The following is a 22,408-nucleotide window of genomic DNA, read 5'->3' on the forward strand; positions in this document are numbered from 1 at the left end:
CATTTATGTGTTCTGCGCTTTCCCAAAAGGTGGATATTTTGGCTAGGCAATTTAACCAGTCAGTGTAGGTCCTCCCATTTTTGCCATATCTTACTTGTTTTATTAGGGCAACCCCTTGTGGTATACACCCTGTGTTCCATTGCTGCGCATATATCACATCCATCACCTATTGGTACATACGCAGAAGGTGCAGGGCGATCTCATTTGCCCCCATCTTCTGCCATACCTCTATTGCGAAGCCATTCAGGCCTGGGAATTTCCCAGATTGGAGGCCTGACATGGCTGCTATCACCTCTTCTTCTGTGGTTTCTTTCTCCGGGGGGTCTGTTGCTCGTTAGTGAGGGTGGGGAGAGTGATTTCTGCCATGATTGATCTGTCTATGGGGGAGATGGGTGCCTGGTATAGGTTTGCGTAGAATGTGGCAAAGCCTTCTGCTATGTCTCTATCCGATGTTAGTGGGACAGAGTCACCGTTACTCAGTCATCTGACATAGTTGTGCCCCTCATCCGTGCGTTCCAGCCATGCCAGCATCTTGCTGGCTTTATCCCCTGTCTCATACACTCTAGCACGTAGAGCTCTGTGCGCTTGCCTGGCATTGTCCAGAGCTACATTTTGGAGGTGTTTCTGTGCCAGTATTAGTGCCCTGTGTGTTTCGGGCGTGGCCTGGGAAAGGTGAGTTTCCTCGTAATGTTGGACCTGCTGTTCGGCCTCGTGTAGCGTGGCGAGGTGTTTCTTTTTATGTGCGGTAGTCCAGGAGATAATGTCCCCCGTCAGTACTGTTTTATAGGCTTCCCATAGTATTCCCGGGTCGGCTAAGGTCCCTGTGTTTAGTTCAAAGTATGTTTTGGTGGTGTCTTGGATCCTTTCTACTAATTCCGGGAATCCCAGGTAATAGGTATTTAGGCACCAGCAGGGGGGGGTCGGTCTGGAGGTGCTAATCTCTAGTATCAGAGGGGAGTGGTCTGAGATTCTTCTCGGGAGCAGATATGCCTCGCACACTTTGTGTATGTCTATAGCTGGTATGAAAAAGTAGTCTAGTATTGAGAGCGAAGCATTGTAGCGCTCACCTGACTCCCACGGATGCGCTGGCCTGGTTCGCGCTGCTGTGACCTCTTCTAAGGTGATGCGCAGGGTTCGGAAGACGGACTGGACCGGGCCCCCAAATCTGGCTTGTCTGGCTCGCAGAAGTATCCTTCTTAGGGTTTGGAAGGACGAGCTCTCCATCCTGCTTCTGATGCAGGGGCGCGTTGGTATCCAGTTACTTCACTGGATTTTTCGGATTGGTGAGAACCAAACTTGCTTGGCTTCCAGGTAAGTTTTTTGATAAGAGGTTCCCCTTGTGTCCATGCATTAATGTACTAATGCTAGTGTCTTTTTCCCCATAGGGGCCGGGGTACGGAATGCCGGGGAACAGGCACCGACCCGAGATGAGAGGTGAAATCCTTGTAGAAATCAGGTAAGTCTTTAATGAGCGTTTTTTGGTAATGTCTTTTCATTAGCTCATTAACGCTAATGTCTCTTTTTCCCCTTAGGGGCCGGGGTCCGGAAATGCCAGGATGCGGCGCGGACCCGAAATGAAGAGGGAATGAATCAACAGGTAAGTCTTAACGTGGAGATTTAGCTTTCCTTATTCCCTTCTCTCTCTCACCTTTTGTTCTTGTCTTTTTTCTCCCTAAGCGCTGGGGCGTGACTGCGAATCCGGATGATCACTGCTGAACATGGAGGCGCCCTGTAAAGGTGAGTGGAATACGGCACTGCAGCGATCGACGCGATGAGCTTTTAAAGAAAAGTCTGTCGGCGAGATGTCTCCGGGATGCGGATTTAGCAGGTAAGGACTTTTCCTTCTTCTGTTCTCTTCTTCTCTTCCTTTGCAGGTGATCCAGGATACTGGCAGGCGTGGCAGAAGTCAGGATGCAGGAGCAGACACGGTGAGCGTCCAGCTGCTAGATGCAGAACAACGCGAAGCACGTGTGGCTCTTCGGGTGGGGTTTAAATAGCCTTGGAAGAAGTTCCAGGTATGTATCCTTCCTCCAATCAGGTATGTATCCTTCCCCGACCATGCCCGGATGGTAAATTAGTCCCACAGGTAAAGTAGTTCCTTTCAGGCCTCAAGGAGGCCGGGATCCTGCAGCATGGTCTGCATCAGGTAAGTGCACCCAAGCACTCCCATAATGAGCCTGGCGCCATAGGCGCCAGGACACTGTCCAAAGGGCGCCCTATATGGGGTTGCTGGGTCCTTCCTTGGGGACTGGATGTCCGCTTTCGGGGACGCAGGGCTTGAACCGGTTCCCCGGGAGCGGGCATCATGACAGCACCCCCCCCCCCAAGGCCCCTCCCAAGGTTGTTCCCTCCGGGGGTTTTGGTTTGTCTGGGAAGAGTCGGTGGAATTTCCTGACTAATCAAGGTGCATGCACAAGGTCGCTGGGTTCCCACGACCTCTCCTGAGGTCCGTACCCCTTCCAATCAATTAGGTAGAACAGTTTTGACCTAAACATTTTTGAGTCTAACATGTTCTTCACTTCGAATTCGGGCTCCCCATCTATTAGAATAGGTTCTAGAGGTTTGAGTAGTCGGGTTCTGGGTACCACTGGTTTCAGAAGTGACACATGAAAAACAGGGTGAATTCGCATACTAGCTGGTAAATCAAGTTTAACAGCCACTGGGTTAATTATTGCCGTAATAGAATAAGGTCCCAGATATTTTGGGTTAAAAGTTCGAGGCCCTTTGAGTGGTAAATGTCTGGTAGCTAACCACACTTGATCCCCAATCTGATACGGAGGTGCTTTACTCCGATGTAGATCAGCATTCTCCTTGTATTTTCTCTTGGCTTGTTGTAAATGCGTAGTTGCCTCTTTGAAGGCTTGGGTAATTGTAGAGTGCAGATGTTCTACTGCAGGCATTCCGAGGTTCTGAGGTGAGTCAAGGTTTGAGGTTCGAGGGTGATGCCCAAACAAAGTATAAAAAGGACTGTGGCCAGTTCCAGAGTGTACCGAATTATTATATGCGTATTCGGCTATCCAAAGAATGTCTTTCCAGTTGCTTTCAGATTGCTGTAACATACACCGTAAGTACTGCTCAAGGGTCTGATTTGTCCTCTCGGTCTGACCATCGGTATCGAAGTTGGTGACTGGTGGATAATCTTACGTCGATCTGCGCCATTTGACAACATTTGCGCCAGAAGTGGGAAATGAATTGGCTTCCCCGGTCAGAGATTAGTATAGATGGGAATCCATGTAGCCGAACAATATTTTCGAGGAATTCTTTGGCTAGGACAGAAGCTGAAGGTAAACCTTTCAAAGGAATAAAGTGGGCCATTTTGGAAAACAAATCCACAATTACCAGAATAGTATTGTACCCCGAACAAGGAGGCAGGTCCGTAATAAAATCCATTGATAGGGTGTGCCAGGGTGCTGGCGGTATGTCTAGAGGTTGAAGGAGACCGGCTGGTCTTTTCTTTTGACTTTTATTTTGGGCGCAAACACCACAGGGCATCACAAAAGATTTAACATCTTTTCACCAAGAGGGCCACCAAAATTGTCGTTTCACCTTTTCCTCTGTCTTGTCAATACCGGGGTGTCCCTCTATTAATGTATCATGATAACCGGAAATAACTAGTTTGTGTAATTCCTTATGTGGCAGGAATAAGCGTCCTTGGAAATAAGGTAAACCATTATCTATGGTAAAGTCTGATCCCTTTTGTATCCAATCCTGTAAGGTTGTAGGGTCCAGGAGTTGTTTCACTCTGGCTTGAATGTCTTCAAGCGTCTGTAAAGAAGTCATGCCTAGAATCCTCTGTTAGGGAATTATTGGTACTGGTTCTGAGTTTGTATCAGATTCTCCCATTCCAATTCGGGATAAGGCGTCTGCTTTGCCATTCTTGCAGCCAGGTCGATAGGTAATCACAAAATCAAATTCAGCGAAAAACAAAGCCCATCGGAGCTGCCGTGATGACTGAGCCTTGGCGGTTTTCAAATACTGTAAATTCCGGTGATCAGTGATCACTGTGATGGTATGTCGAGCGCCAAGCAGATAATGCCGCCAGGCTTTAAAAGCGGACTTAATGGCTAACAGTTCTTTGTCAGTGATTGCATAATTAACCTCGGGTGCTGAGAATTTTCTGGACCAAAATGCTACGGGATGCAGTTGGTTGGTTTCGGGATCTGTTTGGGACAGGACAGCTCCCATGGCTAGGCTGGATGCGTCAATCTCGACGACATAAGGGAGATCTGGACGCGGGTGTTTCAATATAGGTGCGGAGGTAAACTTAGCTTTTAAATCCTGAAAGGCCTGCTCGGCTTCTTCAGACCATTGAAAACGTTTATTTTTCCTCAAGAGTGCAGTAATGGGTTGTACCACGCGTGAAAATTCCGGGATAAACCTGCGATAGAAATTGGCAAAGCCGAGCATGCTTTGAACCCCTTTTACAGAGCTAGGTGATGGCCATTTGAGGATGGCATCCACTTTTCTTGAGTCCATTCGGACTCCTTTGGGTGTCAGGATGAAACCTAGAAACTCGACTTCTGTGGTATGGAAAACACATTTCTCCAATTTAGCAAATAGTTTGTGTTGGCGCAGTTTTTCAAGTACTGCCCTGACGTGTTTTCTGTGATCAGATTCCGAAGAGGAGTACACCAGAATGTCATCAATATATACGACTACACAAACATCGATGAGTTCCCGAAGGACATCATTCATGAAGTATTGGAAGGCAGCCGGCGCGTTACACAATCCAAAAGGCATCACCTGGTACTCGAATAATCCGTATTTAGTACGGAAGGCAGTTTTCCATTCGTCGCCTTCTTTAACTCGTACCAGATGATAAGCCCCCCGGAGATCTAACTTGGTGTATATGCAAGCGTCCTTCACCTGGTCAAGGAGTTCAGGGATCAGAGGCAGAGGATAACGGTTTTTAACCGGTATCTGGTTCAATGCGCGGTAATCGATACAAGTTCTAAGGTCGCCTTCTTTTTTGGGCACGAAGAACAAAGCCGACTTTGACGGGCGAATAAAACCATTAGCTAGGTATTGATCCAAATATTGTCTCAAATGCAGGTTCTCAGGTTCGGTAAGGGCATAAATCCTGCTACAAGGGGGTTGTGCACCGGGCACCAGATCGATTTGGCAATCGTACGATCGGTGAGGAGGTAACGTGTTGGCCTGTTCCTTTTGGAAGATGTCCTGAAAGTCTTGGTATTCTGGAGGTAGTTGCATGGAGGCAGAGGTTACAGATGCTAGATTAATCTTCAGGTTTTCTAGGTAGCAGGTTTGTGTACAATCCGGGAAGGTTATTCTCTTAGCTCGCCAATCAATTCGAGGATTATGTGTCTCTAACCAAGGGATTCCAAGAACAACCTGAAACTGTGGAGCCTTGATTACATCAAACACAACACCCTCCCGATGGCCGTCGGGACCAATAAGAGTCACCTCAGTAGTGGAATGTGTTACCGGTCCAGAGGCAATTTCAGTTCCATCGACTGTGGTGATGACATCTTTGCTGGTTTTAGGACGGAGAGGGAGGTTAATCCTAGAGACCAATTCACGATCCACATAGTTTCCAATAGCCCCACTATCGATGTATGCCTTTATTGCATGCAACCGCTTAGGCTGTTCTGGATCTACGAGAACCATTGGCACAATGAAATGCGAGGTCTGAGAGTTAGTTTTCAAGCTCGGCAAGCAGACCCCTACGCTTGTCGGGCGGAGTCGTTTCCCGAAACAGAGTCTTCATGGTTTTTATCAGCGGCTCCTACCGCCTTTCGGGGCGGCTCCTACCGCCTTTCAGGGCAGTTTTGCCGGGCAATCTTGTAGAAAGTGTCCAGAATTCCCACAATAAAGACATCATTTTAACTGCCGCCTCCTTTCACGTTCCTTTTGAGTTAAGGGTCCTTTAACCCCTCCAATTTGCATAGGCTCAGAGACATCAACTCCCTTGGGGTTAGTATGGGTCTTGACCAACACCCGGGTCTCAAACCTGGACCGATCTGCTTTTCTGTTTTGAAGTCTGTGATCCAATTGGACCACTAAGTCTATATACTCGGTGCATTCTTGGGGCGGATTTACAACTTGGGTCAAGACATCTTTAAGTTCTCTGCGTAGGCCTCGATAAAACAACGTGACTCTTTTATCCTCTGGCCATCCCGTTTCCACAATTAGTCTATTAAAGGTTGCAATATAGGATAGGAGGTCCTGATTGCCCTGTCGCAGGGATAGAAGTTCGTCATCCAGAGCCTGCCCCTGAGAGTGTCGAGCAAATAACCTTTCCATGCTTGCTTGAAACCCTTGAAAATCACGGAGAATCGGGTCATCTTGAGTAACCAGTGGAACTGACGAATCGGCAGCGCAGCCGCTGAGATATGACAATACAAAGGCTACCTTGGTCTGATCGTTAGGGAAGGCCCCAGGTCTGCATAGGAAGTGCAAACGACACTGATTCATGAATACGGCGAATCGTTTGGGGTCCCCAGCAAAGCGTTCGGGTGGGGCCAGCGGCAAGTTTCCAGGTAGATTAATCTGCACAGGGTTACTGGAAACCACAGGAGCGGGGTTCCCTCCGGAACCGGGTAGAGGAGTTTGCCCAGCTTGACCTTGCAAAAGCTGTCTGGCCAGGTCATCAGTTCTTTCCTTTGATATTATTAATTCCCTCCTGAGGGCATTAGTCTCTTGACGAGCGGCATGTACTTCGGCCCGTAACTCCCCCAGTAATTGGGCCAACTGATCAGTCTCAGAGCTTTCCATAGCGCCTGGGTGGGAATTTGTAGGAAGGCTTCGCGTTCTGTAACGCTCACATGACTCCCACGGAGGCACTGGCCTGGTTCGCGCTGCTGTGACCTCTTCTAAGGTGATGTGCAGGGTTCAGAAGACGGACTGGACCGGGCCCCCAAATCTGGCTTGTCTGGCTCGCAGAAGTATCCTTCTTAGGGTTTGGAAGGACGAGCTCTCCATCCTGCTTCTGATGCAGGGGCGCGTTGGTATCCAGTTACTTCACTGGATTTTCGAATTGGTGAGAACCAAACTTGCTTGGCTTCCAGGTAAGTTTTTTGATAAGAGGTTCCCCTTGTGTCCATGCATTAATGTACTAATGCTAGTGTCTTTTTCCCCATAGGGGCCGGGGTACGGAATGCCGGGGAACAGGCACCGACCCGAGATGAGAGGTGAATTCCTTGTAGAAATCAGGTAAGTCTTTAATGAGCGTTTTTCTGGTAATGTCTTTTCATTCGCTCATTAACGCTAATGTCTCTTTTTCCCCTTAGGGGCCGGGGTCCGGAAATGCCAGGATGCGGCGTGGACCCGAAATGAAGAGGGAATGAATCAACAGGTAACTCTTAACATGGAGATTTAGCTTTCCTTATTCCCTTCTCTCTCTCACCTTTTGTTCTTGTCTTTTTTCTCCCTAGGCGCTGGGGCGTGACTGCGAATCCGGATGATCGCTGCTGAACATGGAGGCGCCCTGTAAAGGTGAGTGGAATGTGGCGCTGCAGCGATCGACGCGATGAGCTTTTAAATAAAAGACTGTCGGCGAGATGTCTCCGGAATCGGATTTAGCAGGTAAGGACTTTTCCTTCTTCTGTTCTCCTCTTCTCTTCCTTTGCAGGTGATCCAGGATGCTGGCAGGCGTGGCAGAAGTCAGGATGCAGGAGCAGACACGGTGAGCGTCCAGCTGCTAGATGCAGAACAACGCGAAGCACGTGTGGCTGTTCGGGTGGGGTTTAAATAGCCTTGGAAGAAGTTCCAGGTATGTATCCTTCCTCCAATCAGGTATGTATCCTTCCCCGACCACGCCCGGATGGTAAATTAGTCCCACAGGTAAAGTAGTTCCTTTCAGGCCTCGAGGAGGCCGGGATCCTGCAGCATGGTCTGCATCAGGTAAGTGCACCGAAGCACTCCCATAATGAGCCTGGCGCCATAGGCGTCAGGACACTGTCCAAAGGGCCCCTATATGGGGTTGCTGGGTCCTTCCTTGGGGACTGGATGTCCGCTTTCGGGGACGCAGGGCTTGAACCGGTTCCCCGGGAGCGGCATCATGACAAGCATGGGCTCCGGAGTGATAGGAATATTCTCTGCGATCAGAGTGTACAGTATGCCAAGCGTCCTGCAGTCCCAGGGCGCCCGCAAATGTGGCTAGTTTTGTGTTTGTGGCCGGGTTTGTTCCTCGTAGATGCGTTCGATCCATCTCTACGTTCATGACTTCATTGAAGTCGCCTCCCATAACCATGACATCCGACGTGTCTCGGGTGATCAGGGGAGAGATGTCTCTCTAGAGAAGCGTAGCTAGCATGGTTGGTGGCGCGTAGACTGCTAGTAGCGGGATAGTGTTCCCATAGTGTTGCTGTTATGTATGTGTATCTACCCCCTATGTCCTGGGTGACATTGGTTAAGTGGAAGGGGAGTTTCTAGTGTATTAGAATCAGCACTCTGTGGGATCCCATAGTGAAGCCAGCATGGATTGCTAGTCGGTAGTTTGTGCGTTTGAATAGGGTGCAGTTTGTTCATGCCAGGTGCGTTTCGGTCAAGAATACTATGTCCGGCATGTGCCTGTTCAGGAATTGCATGACTAAGCGTCATTTAATTCTGTTCCCTAGTCCATTTACGTTCCATGTCAGGAACCAGAGGTTCCTGCTGGTAGTGTTATGTGAGGCCATGGTCAGCTGTGGAGGGAGTATTAGGTGTCATGGTGTTTGTTATGAGGTGCTCTTGTGTTCCTCGTGCATTATTGGACCATAGGTTCCTACTATGCCTGGTGTTCTCATTGGATAAACTATATCCAGGAGTTGCTTTTGTGCCTATGCGTTTGGACATGTACTGTGCTTCATAGCTCCCCGGGAAGCCAAATCGGCTTGATCTCTGTGCTCGCTGCCATGAGGCAGGACCTCCCTCCCCATATCCCACCCTGTACTTCCCCCTAACCAGAAGCACTTGTAGCCCGAACTGTGCGCCAACTGGACACGTAACCTGTACTCAAAACATCAATGGAGATAGCGGGACGCTTGCGCCAACCACAAGTAGGTTTTTGTTTTCCTGTGGCAGCCGCCAGAGCGCGATCTCCTTTCTTCTGCATTGTACGTGAGAGAGGAGTCATTGCGGCCGGCTCCATCTGGTCCCTTCTCTCTCCGGGCTATTTTGTGAAGTGCGGGGTGATCGTAGCCCCGTGGGTTCTGCTGCGGCGGAGCACTATCCTTCTCTGGCGTCCCCCTCGGGGGTTCTTGTGGGGGTCTTGGGTGTTCCGGCCCGCTCAGAATTTGGGTCTCCATCCAATCCCAGGCTTCCTTCAGTGAGTGGAACAGGTGGGTGGTGCCTTCATGGTGCACCTTTAGTAGCGCTGGGAAGAACAGAGCGTATTTCATTGAGAGAGAGTGCAGCTTCTTTTTGACTGAGTCGAATGATTGTCGCGCCTCTTGCACCTCTCTGGTGAAGTCCGGATAAAGGCCGACCCGATGGCTGTTGTATGTAATGGAGCCAGTGGTGCGGGCCATTTGGAGAATTGTATCCCTGTTTCGGAAGTTCATGAGATTTGCTATGATTGTGCGTGGCTGTGCTCTGGGGATGGGCCGGCGGGTCGGAACTCTGTGAGCTCGTTCAATGGAGAAAAACATAGAGAATTTTTTGGGTGCAAATACATCAGCCAGCCAGTCTTCCAGAAATAGCTCGACGCTGGGGCCCTCTTCTCTTTCGGGAATTCCGAGGATGCAAATGTTTTCTCCTCGCACGCCCCTCACTCCCTCACTGTCTTCTGCTCTGTTTTCAAGTTGCGATACTTTTTGGGTTACGGCGGCGAGCTGCTTCTCTATCCGTCCTATGGCGTCCTCCGAGTTGGAGATCCTCTGTTCGGTTTCCCCCACCCTCGAAGATAAGTTATGGAGGTCTTACCAACTTAGGAAGGGCACCTCCGCAGCCAGGCTTCCTATTTTCCCCATTTTGTCTGCGATTCTTTGATGGCTTTCATGACGTCTGTCAAAGAGATATGGAGTTCTTCCTCTCCGTTTTCCCCATTTTCGGGGGTTGTGGTTGGGGGGCCCTGGAGGGGCCCGACCGTATAGAGGTCCATTTTGCTCTGGATGGTCTGCCTTTTGGCTTTGTCTTTACCCATTGCAGTGTCCGATTCCAGGTGTGCTATGACATTCATGAACTGCGGTTCTTGGCACGTGTGGACCTCTCTGCGACAGTGGTTGCACCTTGGGGGGCACAGGATTGTGACAGTGTTTGCATCTGTGCGGGTTGCCGTGTGTCCTGGTGTTTCTTATGTTCTTTAAGTGATGTGGCAAGGTCAGGGGGGGGTTCTTCCCTCTTTGTCTGCTCTTTGAGGGATCTCCCACCTGGTGGCAGGGGGTATTACTTCGCTACACTGGTTTGCAGCTTGCGTGTGTGGGGCAAAGACACCTAGGTGGCCTGTGTTATGGTGGTAGGTGTTGCTGCGCTTGGGCATGGTTGCTGTGAGGGGCTAAGGCTAAGGGCTAGGTGCTGCAGGTGGCGGCCGTTTCAGACTGTCTTGGGCCCCCCCTCTACTCCTTACCCGCAACACAGTGCCCCCACTTGGGCCCGATGTCATAGACGTACCTTCTACCCAGTGTGGTTCTGACCCCTCCTGGGGCTCCGGCTCAGGCGACTCTGCTTGCCACTGTCTGCGTGTGGTGCTGCTCCCTTTTGGCTGCCTGCAGGCTCACCGAGGGATCAGTGTTCCTCCAGAGTGTCTGCTGGTGTGGGGGGCTGTAGTTTTTTCCCCCTTCAAGTGCGTTTATCCAGAACCGGGCACACTGGAGCTTCAGCTCGGGGTGCAACTTCCGTCATTTCCGGCGCTCATAGGTGCTCTTAGGCAGCGTTCTCCCAGGTTGGGGAGGGTCAATGTCGGCCCGACAGACTCCGCGCCTGCCACCTGTTCAGTGCGATTGTGGGGAGGGGGTGGTACTTCCTATCTGCCGCCTTCGGTGTCTGGTCAATGCTGGAGTTCGCGTTGCAGCGGACACTTATACATATTCAGTTCCTTGTCAAACCATGAAGCTCCTGTCCACTATCCAATTTGAAATGTAGGTTGATGTCGACAACTTGATAAATCAAGCACAGTACTAACATCAACCTAATCACAAAACCAAGCAGTAACATCGGAATCTTATTTTGCTGTCCATTCAATACCTAGGTCCCACATAGGTTCCCTGTGTCTTCACACCCAATCCCATCCCCAAGGCTAGAACATTCCATGCCACATATTGTAACACTCCTCCCCCTCTTTACCTCTTATGCTATCCTCAAGGACATGTTCAGCTCTCTGTTGCTTCCTAGCTACCTTGGTGCTTTATACAACCACAAATACAAATCTAGTAGGGACAGCTGCTGGCAGTTTTAACTCTTCTTGATCTTTTAGCTGCCTTTGAAATGGTCTGTAGTCACATTTTGCAATTTCCCTGACCATTGAGTTTGACGTATATGCAGTAAAATAGTTAATTCAACGAATGCATCCATTGTACTGAGTGGAAAAAAAATCATCACAGTTAGTTAGCCTCTCGGTTTTCAAAGATTATTTAAATGAGTATCATTAAGGTATATAATTCCACCCACCTCCTGCATCTACATTTATATACTAGATATAGAGTGTGCCGCCCCAGGTTTTGCTGCTCTTGATGGTTGACTAACAACCTGCCAATAAAGTTGCTTTCACCCTCGTTTAGGCACGTTGCTTGCAGTCAGTTATTTTTACTACAGCTGCACTCCCTCCATTGTGCTGCATGCAACCAGCTAGTCGCCCCTTGTACACCCCCGCCCCATCTTGAGTCTGTTGTCAATGCAAGTAGGTCAACAAAGGGCAACCTTGAACCATGAACAGCTCTGATGGCTATTTAATTTATTTACGGATAATGATGGGAGACAAATCCGTGCTTGCAGACAATCAAGTACACTTTACATTTAAATATCATCTGTTTAGAACCTGCTGAATCGTATGCATAAGGGTCTCAGAATCGAGCATGATTTGAATGTGATCACTATTTGCATACAGTCAAAAAAATAATGTAACCTTTGTTTGACTTGACCTTTCTCAATGTCTGTTGTCTGATTGTTCATACCCGTTTTCATGCTCAGTAAGTTTTCTATAAAGATGCATCACTGTTATCTTTTCAGGGAACTATATTTTAAACTATGTGGCATCCCAACCCAAACTTGCCCCTTTTGTGATCCAAGCCTTGGTACAGGTTATTGCAAAAATTACAAAACTGGGATGGTTCGAGGTGCAAAAAGACCAGCTGGTGTTCCGAGATGTCATGGCTGATGTTAAAAAGTTTTTACAGGTAAGGCATATTAATCAATATAAAAAATGCAAAAAGTTGACTTGCTTCTTAAAATGTCTTTACAATGTTGTTTTCAGGCTGTCGCTGCTCGTCTCCCAAGCTATTAATTCTGGTCCAGCAATTAATTTGCACTATATCGAACACTATCAATTAGGAAAGAGCAATTTTGTGGGTAAAATCAATCGTTATATTCCATACAAATGCAGTTCAATATACACACCCCCACATGCTGGTGTAGACACCACACGACCCCCCTCACATCAGCTTGTTAAGTGTCTCATTTAACCAGCAGAAGCTGTTGATGTACACATTTGTACAAGTAGCACCTATTTTTCAAACAATCCCCCATAAAAATAAGACAATCAAGTCAGTGAAAGGTGACCAGACTTTACACACGACTTTATGGGAAGAGTAAATGAACTTGGACCTGCTCTATGATCTAGTGTTGGAGGTAACTTGCGAATGGATACAAAATATTGTCAATACTTGATCTTCCTTTTATTGTCTGCACTGTATCATCTAAAAAAGAACTGGGTGTCATTTTTGAATGTGTGTCTGACCTATGGTGGCCCCTGTTAGTGACTCCTAAACAAGTATTGTCCATGCCAACAATGTTTGCTTTTGCTCATGCATGGGATAGGCATTTGCCAGACACTGCGGTAATGGTACTAACTGGACATAAATTGTAGCAGTTGAAAAATGGCACAAATAATAGTAGTTCCTGGCAAATGCCTAACTAATACCCATACACATGCCAAAACAGTTAGCTTTTCCAATGCTTGCTTTTAACATGGCTTCAGTAACGAGCCCACATAATGTTTATACATCAAGTGACTTAAGGCACACTCGGTTAAGGCGTTTTTATTACACTACTCGTGTGTTTACAGCAACAGTTAAGCCCTTAAATCTGAGAAGACTACTGTGAAATAACAGTGGCAGGCACCTCAATCATAGATTTTGAAATTAATGCTTGTAAAAGCTAGTTGTACGAGTTCCAAGGTGGATATGTTTTGGGTGGGGAGATGCGGGAAGCTGGTGGGAATGGCTATAGGATTAGCAGCCCCCTCACTGGCAACTGTGACACTGATTCCTCGACCCTCAATAACCTCTACAACACCATCCAAGCCTGGATGGCAGACAATGGACTATGCCTCAGCTCGGACAAGACCAAACTCCTCATGGTAGGTTCCCCCGACACTTTAAAAAAGCTAGACTCCCAATTTAGTCACTTCACCATTGACTTCATCAAAATACCTGTCTCAGACTCAGTCAAAACTCTTAGAGTCTATTTGGATTCCAACCTATCCATGGACAGACAAATTAACGCAATAGCCTCCTCCGCCGCATACCATGCTAAACTAATCAATGCAGTTGGACCCTTCCTCTCCAAAGAGAACTGCACAAACATAGCCAGAGCCATCACTGGTTCTAGGCTAGACTACTGCAATGTACTCTTCCTAGGCACCTCCACTAAAAACCTTGAGCGGCTACAAGTCATACAGAATAGTGCTCTCCGCACAGCCCAAGGCATTGCCAAGAGAGAACACATCTCTGAGGCCAGGAAATTAGCTCACTGGCTCCCAGTAAAGGAAAGAATCGTCTTCAAAGCTCTGACAATGACCCACAAGTGCATTCACCTCACTGCACCTGATTACCTCTCACAAAGGATCCACCCTGTCTCCTCTACAAGACCAACCAGATCACCCTACACCAACATGCTCTGTGGGCCCCTAGTAAAGAGTCAGAGCAGGCGGATCCAGCTTCCCATATCTCGCACCCACCCACTGGAATGCCATACCTCCCACGCTCCGAGGCGAGGCTTCCCTCATCGCTTTCCGTAAAGCTATGAAAACTATTCTCTTCACATAAGGCCCCTTCCTTCAGCCTTTAATACTAACCTCCATCCCATTGCAAGCTGTATGATGGAATTATGTACTTATCTGTATTTCAGTACTAAATTTTGTAATGGGCTCAAATACTGCTACCACTTCTGTAACCCTGTAACAAAGCTCTGGCAAGTAACAGCGCCTCAATGCCTTTGGGCTGTTTGTGCGCTATATAAATACAATAAATAAATAAATGGCCATGGATAGTCAAGAGGCCGATAACTAACCAAACAACACCTACAAGTTTTGTGTTCCTTCTGATATCCCATCCCTCTTGTAGCTATACTAATGCAATAGCTTTGGGTTGTAGGTGGTGCTTTAGTGCCACCTAATTGCCCAAACTAAAAAAGCCGTTTTTACAAGCAGTCTGTACAGCCTGAGCAATGTTTGAGTCCTAGGGAATAGGAACAATTGTCTCTTTGGGTGACCACTCTATTTCCTACTGACAGAGTTAAAATGATACGTGGGTTTCTTCTTCAGAAAGGTAATAATTGGTTGGGCTGAATAGGAGCAGTTTCAGAAGAAAGCTTTGGGAAAGCTTTGGAATTAAGTAAGCACATTTTAAAGAATATATGTTCACGGAGTTGTACTCAAGGAAGAAAGGGATACATCTACGCCAGATACAGGCTCTGCTCTGGGCAGTGTCCATTAACCAACTGTCTATAACGGCCAGATACAAAGGGCATGGATAACTCGCTAAACGTTCTCGTACCAATTCACATTGATCGGTCTGCTGTGATTCAGTGTGAGAGATGATACAATTAAGAAATATTTTACAATTGTCTGCGGTATAAAACAAGGCTGCCTATGTGGGCCTATTCTTAATGTATATACAGATGTTCTTCAAGAAAGCCTTCTTAGATGCTGAAGGTGGCACTCCTTGCTTTGGCTTTCACCTTATTCCCCTCCTTTTTAGCTGGATGCCATTGTCATTGAGGCGCAAGCTCTGAAAGCATTGCAATATCTTGTTGTAGCCTGTTTTATTAGTTTTATTGTTTTTTTGTGGCATAAAACCATTAGATGCAGAACATCAGCTTCATCATTGCTCCAGTCCTTAGTGAGTTATTAAATGTGCCTAATCAAGTTAACCATGTTACTAACGTATCCAACTATTACCAGGCTAGGATCAACTTTGCATTGGTCATTCCTTCCCCAACTTATTTCCTAAAAACCATGAACTTTTCCTCTCACACCCTAACCCAGCATGTCCCTAGGTGAAATGCAATCATCCTTTACGAACACAATTCAGACTATCAGACTGCACCTGGCTGTCAGTAGAGTGCGGAGGAGGCAGAGTTAGGAAAAGGTTTAATGAAAGCTACCATCCAGACCCATGCAGCGTCCAAACCAAGAGCTAAAGAGTCCGGACGGGTTAAGTGTGCAAAATAAGATCCCATTGTATTCAGGGCCACTTGCCTTTTGAAAGGATAAAGTAGTCCGTTAAGCATAATGTCATAGTCCCGGAGCAGCTGTGGCTCAGAATCCTTCCTGCCCCATGGAGCGCTCTCGCCAACATTCCGCCTCAATGTTTTAGATAACCGTCTTGCTGACCATCAATCTCCTTGGCTCTCTCCAGGCCAGGACTATTACATTTTGCCAACATCAAGTTCAGGTCACCACGTCTAGTGTTCTATTTTTCATAATTGTACCGAATGTCCCAGCACAGGCTAGGCAGGCTACCATTTTTTTTAGGCACGTGGGTTGCCTCCAGTCTGGAGATCAAATCCATTGCCCAGGGTCAGAATATGTCCACCATGGGGTATTCCAACATTATGTGGAAGAAGGCGACTTTCAGGTGGTTTCATCAAATTCAGGTTTTAGGTATGCCAGAGTTTTCTTTTTGCCTCATAGATGTCCTCTGTCCTGCGCAGTAACATGTGTTGGGTTAGTTGAATCTGGCGTTTCATGAGACTTTCTTTTAACATGGTCGTATCCATAGACCACTACAAATTCTGTAAGTTATGGTATAGCAGTTTGCTCATTTTAAACACCCCATTGAATATGCCATCAAGCAGTGTTTGATGTATTGTGGGGATGGGTTTGTCCCCCTACTCCCCAAGAGGTACAGTGTGGACAGCAAGGGATTGAATGTGGGTTCATTTGGAAATGACTGCCATTTATTTTTAGCTGTACCCGTCATATCCATGTAGGTGAGGAACTCTTTAGATGGGATTTAGTACAGGTCCAGTGATAACGTTTGTTAGCTGCCTTCAAATGCTATGCCTACAACCACCCCACATGTCCCTCACATCTTTGTCTTCCACTCCACATTAAATAACTTGTAGCTATCACCTTAGCTACCCGGTCCAACTGCTCGATGTCAAGTGTTCCATGCAATAGTCTGCAGTGTTACTTCCTGCCCTGATAGCCTAGAATATCATCATCACTCTATGCAAGACAACAGACCTGGAAATAAGCTCAGACTCCGATATGGCCTCATTTGATAGCCAATGGGATATACATTGCAGCTGCGCTGCCATGAAATAAGAGTTAAGAGTCAGGGAAATGCAACACTGCCCACCCCTTTACATATTTTCTGTTCGAGGTTCTTAATTCTACAAGTACTTTAATGCTCAGGATAGCATGCAGATAAATGGCAAAAGGATATAGTACACTAGCATCTTGCTTTAGAGGGTCAATGCACTTGTCTTGGAAACAAAAAAATGCAGAGCAGCACGGATTTGATACCTTGCCCTGCGCTTAGAGGCTGAAGCATGAAGTGCAAGATACAAAAGCAATTTTTTTAAAGACCTGCCATCCCATCAAAAGATGTGGGATTTCATTAATCAGTAGTGATTCAGATGAGGGTTACGAATGCCAAACAGATGAAAACGTACAAAAGCCAGGTAATGAGCTTTACGAACAGCGTGCTATTAACAATTTACAAAAGTGGCTGGTGTCAAATCACAAGAGCCCTAGAACTGAGTATGTACGTTTGGGAAATCACCAACAACCAACAACCCGGTGGGGAGGCAGTATTAGAATATCAGACATACCACCAATACCCAAGCCAAGAGAAATTAAAGAACAGGCAGTATCAGTCGAAAAGAAGTCGTCAAACACCTGAGGCTAATGTTAAGGAGCTCCAGGGCTGTCAAGGTTCTGAGACACCTATATTTGTGGTTTTTGTAAACTCGCAATGCTACAGCCGAGGCAGAAGCAGGAGAAAACATTATCCTGTACATTATTTTCGGTATTGATGTGGATGGGAAAACATGGTGGCAAACAGGCTGCCCTTCTGGAGGAATCTATCCAGAGGGACACGAGAATCGTTTGTGGAGAGATCCGAATGTGGATCAATGTGAATTTTCTATTTCCTGAATGCTGCTGACGTTCTGAGACTAAAGACCATTGAAGTTGTGTTATTCTAAACGTGAAAGTTACCATTGATATGATATGATATATATTTATGATGCGCCTATCCACAATGTGTTTCAATGCGCAGGCGGCAAGGGAGGGGGAACAAGGGAGGACAAGACAAACGATCTTACTAGGCCTAGTTTCATTTAGATTGTGCAAGTGCGGGTCAGGAAGTGGAGGGGCGAGGGTACTGGGAGAAGTGCACCCAGAGCATCAGGGCCCTGAGTGCAAGGAAGGCTGGGACTCCTAGGGGAATCACAACCCGGTAGCGCATGGGAGGCCAGAGGGCAGTGCAGGAAGGCCAGCAAGCAAGTGCAGGCGGACTGGATAAGGGGGAGGGCTGTTGTCCTGTAAGACCAGCCAGCAGAAAGGTGCAGGAGCAAGGGAAGGTGTTACGCTCACCTGGTCTCCACAGGGGTGCCGAACGGAGCTGGACGGTTCGGTGTTGAGTGGTTTCTTGTGTCCCCCTCTGATTCCCCTTTTCGTCACAAAAGCAGGTTGCCTAAAAGGTTAAACCAAATGTTACCCAACCATAAAGACGAGGGCAACTCCGCCTCCCGTGACCTCTTCTTGAACCCCTCTGCTATGTCTCACCTGTATGTTATGAATGGCGGACTCTCCATCCTGCTACTGTGTGCAGGGGTGTGTAGTAGTTCAAGGATCTAGTTACTTCACTGATCCTGCAGAGTTCCAGACAACTGTGACTCAATGGGTAAGTCTTTATTCCAAGGTATGGATTGCTTAAGAGTTCGCGTTGCCAAAAGTTCACTCCTGTGCTTCTTCCTTACAGGTTTCCCCTCGGTGCTTAATATGGAGCGGGGTCCCTTCCGGAAATGGTAGCTGGCTTCCAAGGTAGGTCTTGCGGCAGCGTTATGCAATAATCTTTCTGCACGGTATTGGTTCTCTGTACACCTAACCTGTTGTTTTTGTATTCTGCAGGTGCGGTATATCCAAAGCGGAGAGTGCGTGGCGATGTCTTGTGGGGCCGCGAGGAAGGGCTGCCTTCAGGTGAGTAGCAGCGCTGCGCAAGATTTCAAAGTCTGAATGAGGCCTTTCCCCCACTGCGCGGCTAACCTGATGTCTTTTGTTTTCTACAGATGCGGCAGCTCCGGAGCAGCGATTGGATGATGGAGCGGTGATCGAGTGATGACGCTTCTATGGATTGCTGGAATGAGCTGCTTCTGGTAAGTATTAGCGTTGCGCTGCTAACCTGGTGTCTTTTCCCTTGCAGCTCTGCAGAAGCGGTGACTCGGAGCGACTGAGATGGAGCATCAGGTAAGAGTCTTGTTCTGTTCTCTTCTCTCTCCTTCCTTGCAGGTAACTCGAGAGGACGGGACGGGTGTGGCTGAAGACAGGCCTGGACTTTGCAGACATGGTGAGCGTTACGCTGCAGGAGTGCAGAATAACGCAAAGCGTGTTCTGTACTGAAGGCGTGGTTTATATAGTCTTCAAGAAGTAGTTCCCAGGTAAAGTAGTTCCTCCAACCACACCCTATCAAGTAGTCCCTTGGTAAAGTAGTCCCTTCAACTTGCCTCGGACTGGTCTGCACGTGGTTCTCTCCCTTTGAAACCTGCCCTACTTGAGTTGGCAGCATGAGCCTGGCACCAACAGCGCCAGGACCAAGTCCAGGAATCCCTTAGGGATTCCTTTGGGACCTTGAAAGTCCCCATGGGTGCCAATACCCTGGGCTGGTTGGTCTGTTCCTGGTGTCTGGGGGCAGGTACCGTGACAGCAGGTTAGCAGGGAAGAGGAAGAGAGAAAGGAGGAGAAAAGAGAAGGTCTTAAGGAGCTTTCGGAACCGAAGGAGATCTGACTCAAGGCGGAGAGTGGCAGGGTTGGCGTTTCAGAGGGACATGCAGATCAGAGTCCTCTACCCCCAATCTCTGCATTGAAGCACTGTTCTGTTTTGGTGTGGAAGAAATAGACAGGCAGGCAGGCGAGTATACCCATAGGGCAAGAAGTGATTGCCCAGAAGAATACTGGTGAAAGAGTAAGCCAGGTAGTAATAGGTGCAAGTGATGAAGAGTGGTACTACTAGAAAACAACATATGAGTTGTGACATTTGGGGAAGAATTGTGAAACCTGTAAGTGATTTCAATCCGGCACACACCCAAGTCAAAGCTCAGCGTGTAGTGCACAACTGAAATCCTTATTTATTTTTGTCTAAAAGTTCAATATTCTGAACGATATACCACTCATATCATGCCCTTCTCCTGGAATCCCCCCGGTCACACTGAACTAGGAATCAGGCTGGTTTGCAAAGGTAAATATTTATTTATGTATTTAAAATGTTGTCACAATATGTTTTTAATAGGTACACAACAATCACCAATGGGGTGACAGAACACTGAATAATATCTTTAGTACACAAGGAATAAGTAATAAGCTAAACAAATGCAGCACAGAAAATACTTTTCTGTTGGTTCAGATCAGATAGAACTGTGGTTAGCAGCCCCCCCCCCCTGCAACACCCCCCAATCCCCCAATAGGCAATCTAAAGGGATAGGAGGAGAGAGCCGGTATTCAAGAATGGCACAAATCAAACAGTATATCAGTCCCACTTTCCCCCAGAAAATACAAGAGAAAAACAGAATTGGCTTTCAGCTGTCAGACTGGCTTTCAAGATTGTCTTTAGAATGGACTGGGCAAAAACACCAAATATGGTCAGAAATACTGAAATTGTTATAAATTCCTATGGGAGCTGCTTTGGATAGTTGCACACAAGCACAGGCAATGATTTGGTTAGCAGAAAACAATGGAAATCTTAAGGCCCAAGTCGGAACCAGTTTAGAGCTATTTTACAGGTGTAAAACGTTCAGATTTTTAAAATTGCGACAAACTTTTATTTGCGCGATAACGGGAGAATCACAAAAACTGAGGGAGTTATGGTCGTTTTTGTAAAATTGGCGCGAGAATTGAAAACAGAAATCTACTTTTAAAATGACAAATGGGTTTGCTTACACTAGGGGATGACTATGAAGAAGCGAATACCACACAGGAATGTTACAGCCACTGGATCCGGGTGACCCTCCTGATAAGGAAACTCGACTTCTCCAGATGAGAAAAAGGTTCAGGGCAAAGATAGTTCTAACCATACTGGTTCTGAATGACAGATAGGATGGGTTGGAAATAGGGATAAGACTATGCAAAGTACATATGCTATGTGACACAATTCTTCCTATTAATACTCACTGGATAAGTTTTTAAATGGGACCGTCAGCTCTGGTCAGGATTGGGTCTGGTTTAGGAAAAACAGCACATCAGGCACGGGACTGGATCCTCTAGGCTGGTCGCCGGATTGGCACAGGATCTGCTCTCCTAGTCTGTGGGTATTTGGATCAGCTGGATGGCGAGTTCCTCAGGCAAGCCTAGTGGTGGCAAGCCAGAGAATTTCTGGAGACTGGCCTTCTCACACCACACAGCGCTTTAATGAGTGGGGAGAATACATTTGAGGATTGGGGCCTTGCTGGACATCAATGGTCTCTATTGCTGGCAAGAGATCTGGCATCTGGATCTGGAAGAATATTTAAAGCTGGATGTAGAGTGCTGGATCAGAGTGCTTTGCTGGAATCAGGAAGGTGGCTGGATCAGTGAGTCCCCATGTCCTCTCAGCTGTCTCTACTTATGCCTTAAAAATGACATCACAAAGGGGTGTATGGGCCGGCTAAGCTAGGCTTGCCCATGTGAAAGGTGATTAGGTCAGAGTCTACTCTCTGCCTTGATAGGAGGAGAGAAACAGAGTGTCATCTTTATGGTGTAATTTTATGATGCTGAGAATCCACCCCTAGCCACTGGAACACAGTCTAATTTTGGCAAAATACATATTTACACATGTGCAACCTCTATAAAGATCACATATACAGATTGTTTTTTTTTATGGAGCAGCTATTCCTCAAAACCCCGTAGCTGTGGGATCTTGTCTCTGCTTTCTACAGATTTTTGCCCTTTTCACTATGAACACACTTTCCAATTTTTAAGCAAATTTCCACAAATGTGCGTGTTTAACATTGGGATATGCATGTACATTTTCACAATTCTAACAGTAATACATTTTGCATAAAATCACATATCTTGCCATTCTTGTCCAGAACATATCACACAGTTCTGGCGCCTCTTCATACGTGCAGCCAGAAATTAAATTAACAACTGTCATTTTTATGTTTTTCACTATTTTGAATAGCAAGTTATAAGTCTTTTAAAAAGTGTTCTTTGTTCATGTTCAGCAACAGATGGTCGCTTGGCTCCGCCTCTTTTTGTCTCCCTGCAGTCCAGGGGCATGCTCCTCCTTGTTTGTTCCTTCCAAAGGCCATTTACGACCCTCTTCACATTTCTAGTTTCCTGAGCTGCAGCTTGTCATTGTTCCTTTGCTCTCTGTAGACAAGATTCTGTCCCAAGCCTGAAATTAACACCTCCCTGTGAGTTTCTGCTTAGGGGGAGGCCCTCCTTCTGGGAAGAAACCTGCTTTCCCAGTTTTCTTCGACTTCAGCCAAGCTAATTACTTCTTAAACTTAACAAAACCCACATTTGTTGCATCACATACAAATACATTTCTTCCTTGGCCTTAACTTCTGTGGAATCAAACACAACTGAAATCAGTATTCCTTTTTTACAACAATCCTGTTTGTTTGCTAATTAGCAACCTTTTGAGTTTTAGGTCATTTTAAAGCTGCCTTAGTACTCCTCTGACAGCTGTCATTCAGGTCGCCCCGGGTACTGCACCCGGATTTTGACATAGAGGCTGTCAGTTTTCAGATTTTGTATATTTCACAATGTTTCATTTGATACATGGATCTTAGCACGAGGCAAGATTGTGGATGTTGAAAGGGGTTGTGTTATAGGCATTTTGGGGTTTCCCTTGCAAAGTGCTGCTTTTCTCTCTGCACTCTGCTT

The 22,408-nt window shown here is 47.0% G+C and overlaps 1 protein-coding gene across 1 annotated transcript in view; it reads left to right on the forward strand.

The window, feature by feature from the left end:
- Positions 1–22,408, forward strand: part of RANBP17 (RAN binding protein 17) — a 2,111,817-nt gene that overhangs the window by 147,148 nt on the left and 1,942,261 nt on the right. Inside the window, exon 4 of the mRNA XM_069654335.1 lies at positions 12,106–12,272. Coding sequence (XP_069510436.1) covers positions 12,106–12,272 — 167 coding nt within the window. The remainder of the gene's footprint in view (positions 1–12,105; positions 12,273–22,408) is intronic.

The sequence above is a fragment of the Ambystoma mexicanum genome, chromosome 3q (genome assembly GCF_040938575.1).
Source record: "Ambystoma mexicanum isolate Mex_15411 chromosome 3q, UKY_AmexF1_1, whole genome shotgun sequence".
NCBI classification, from domain to species: Eukaryota; Metazoa; Chordata; class Amphibia; order Caudata; family Ambystomatidae; genus Ambystoma; species Ambystoma mexicanum.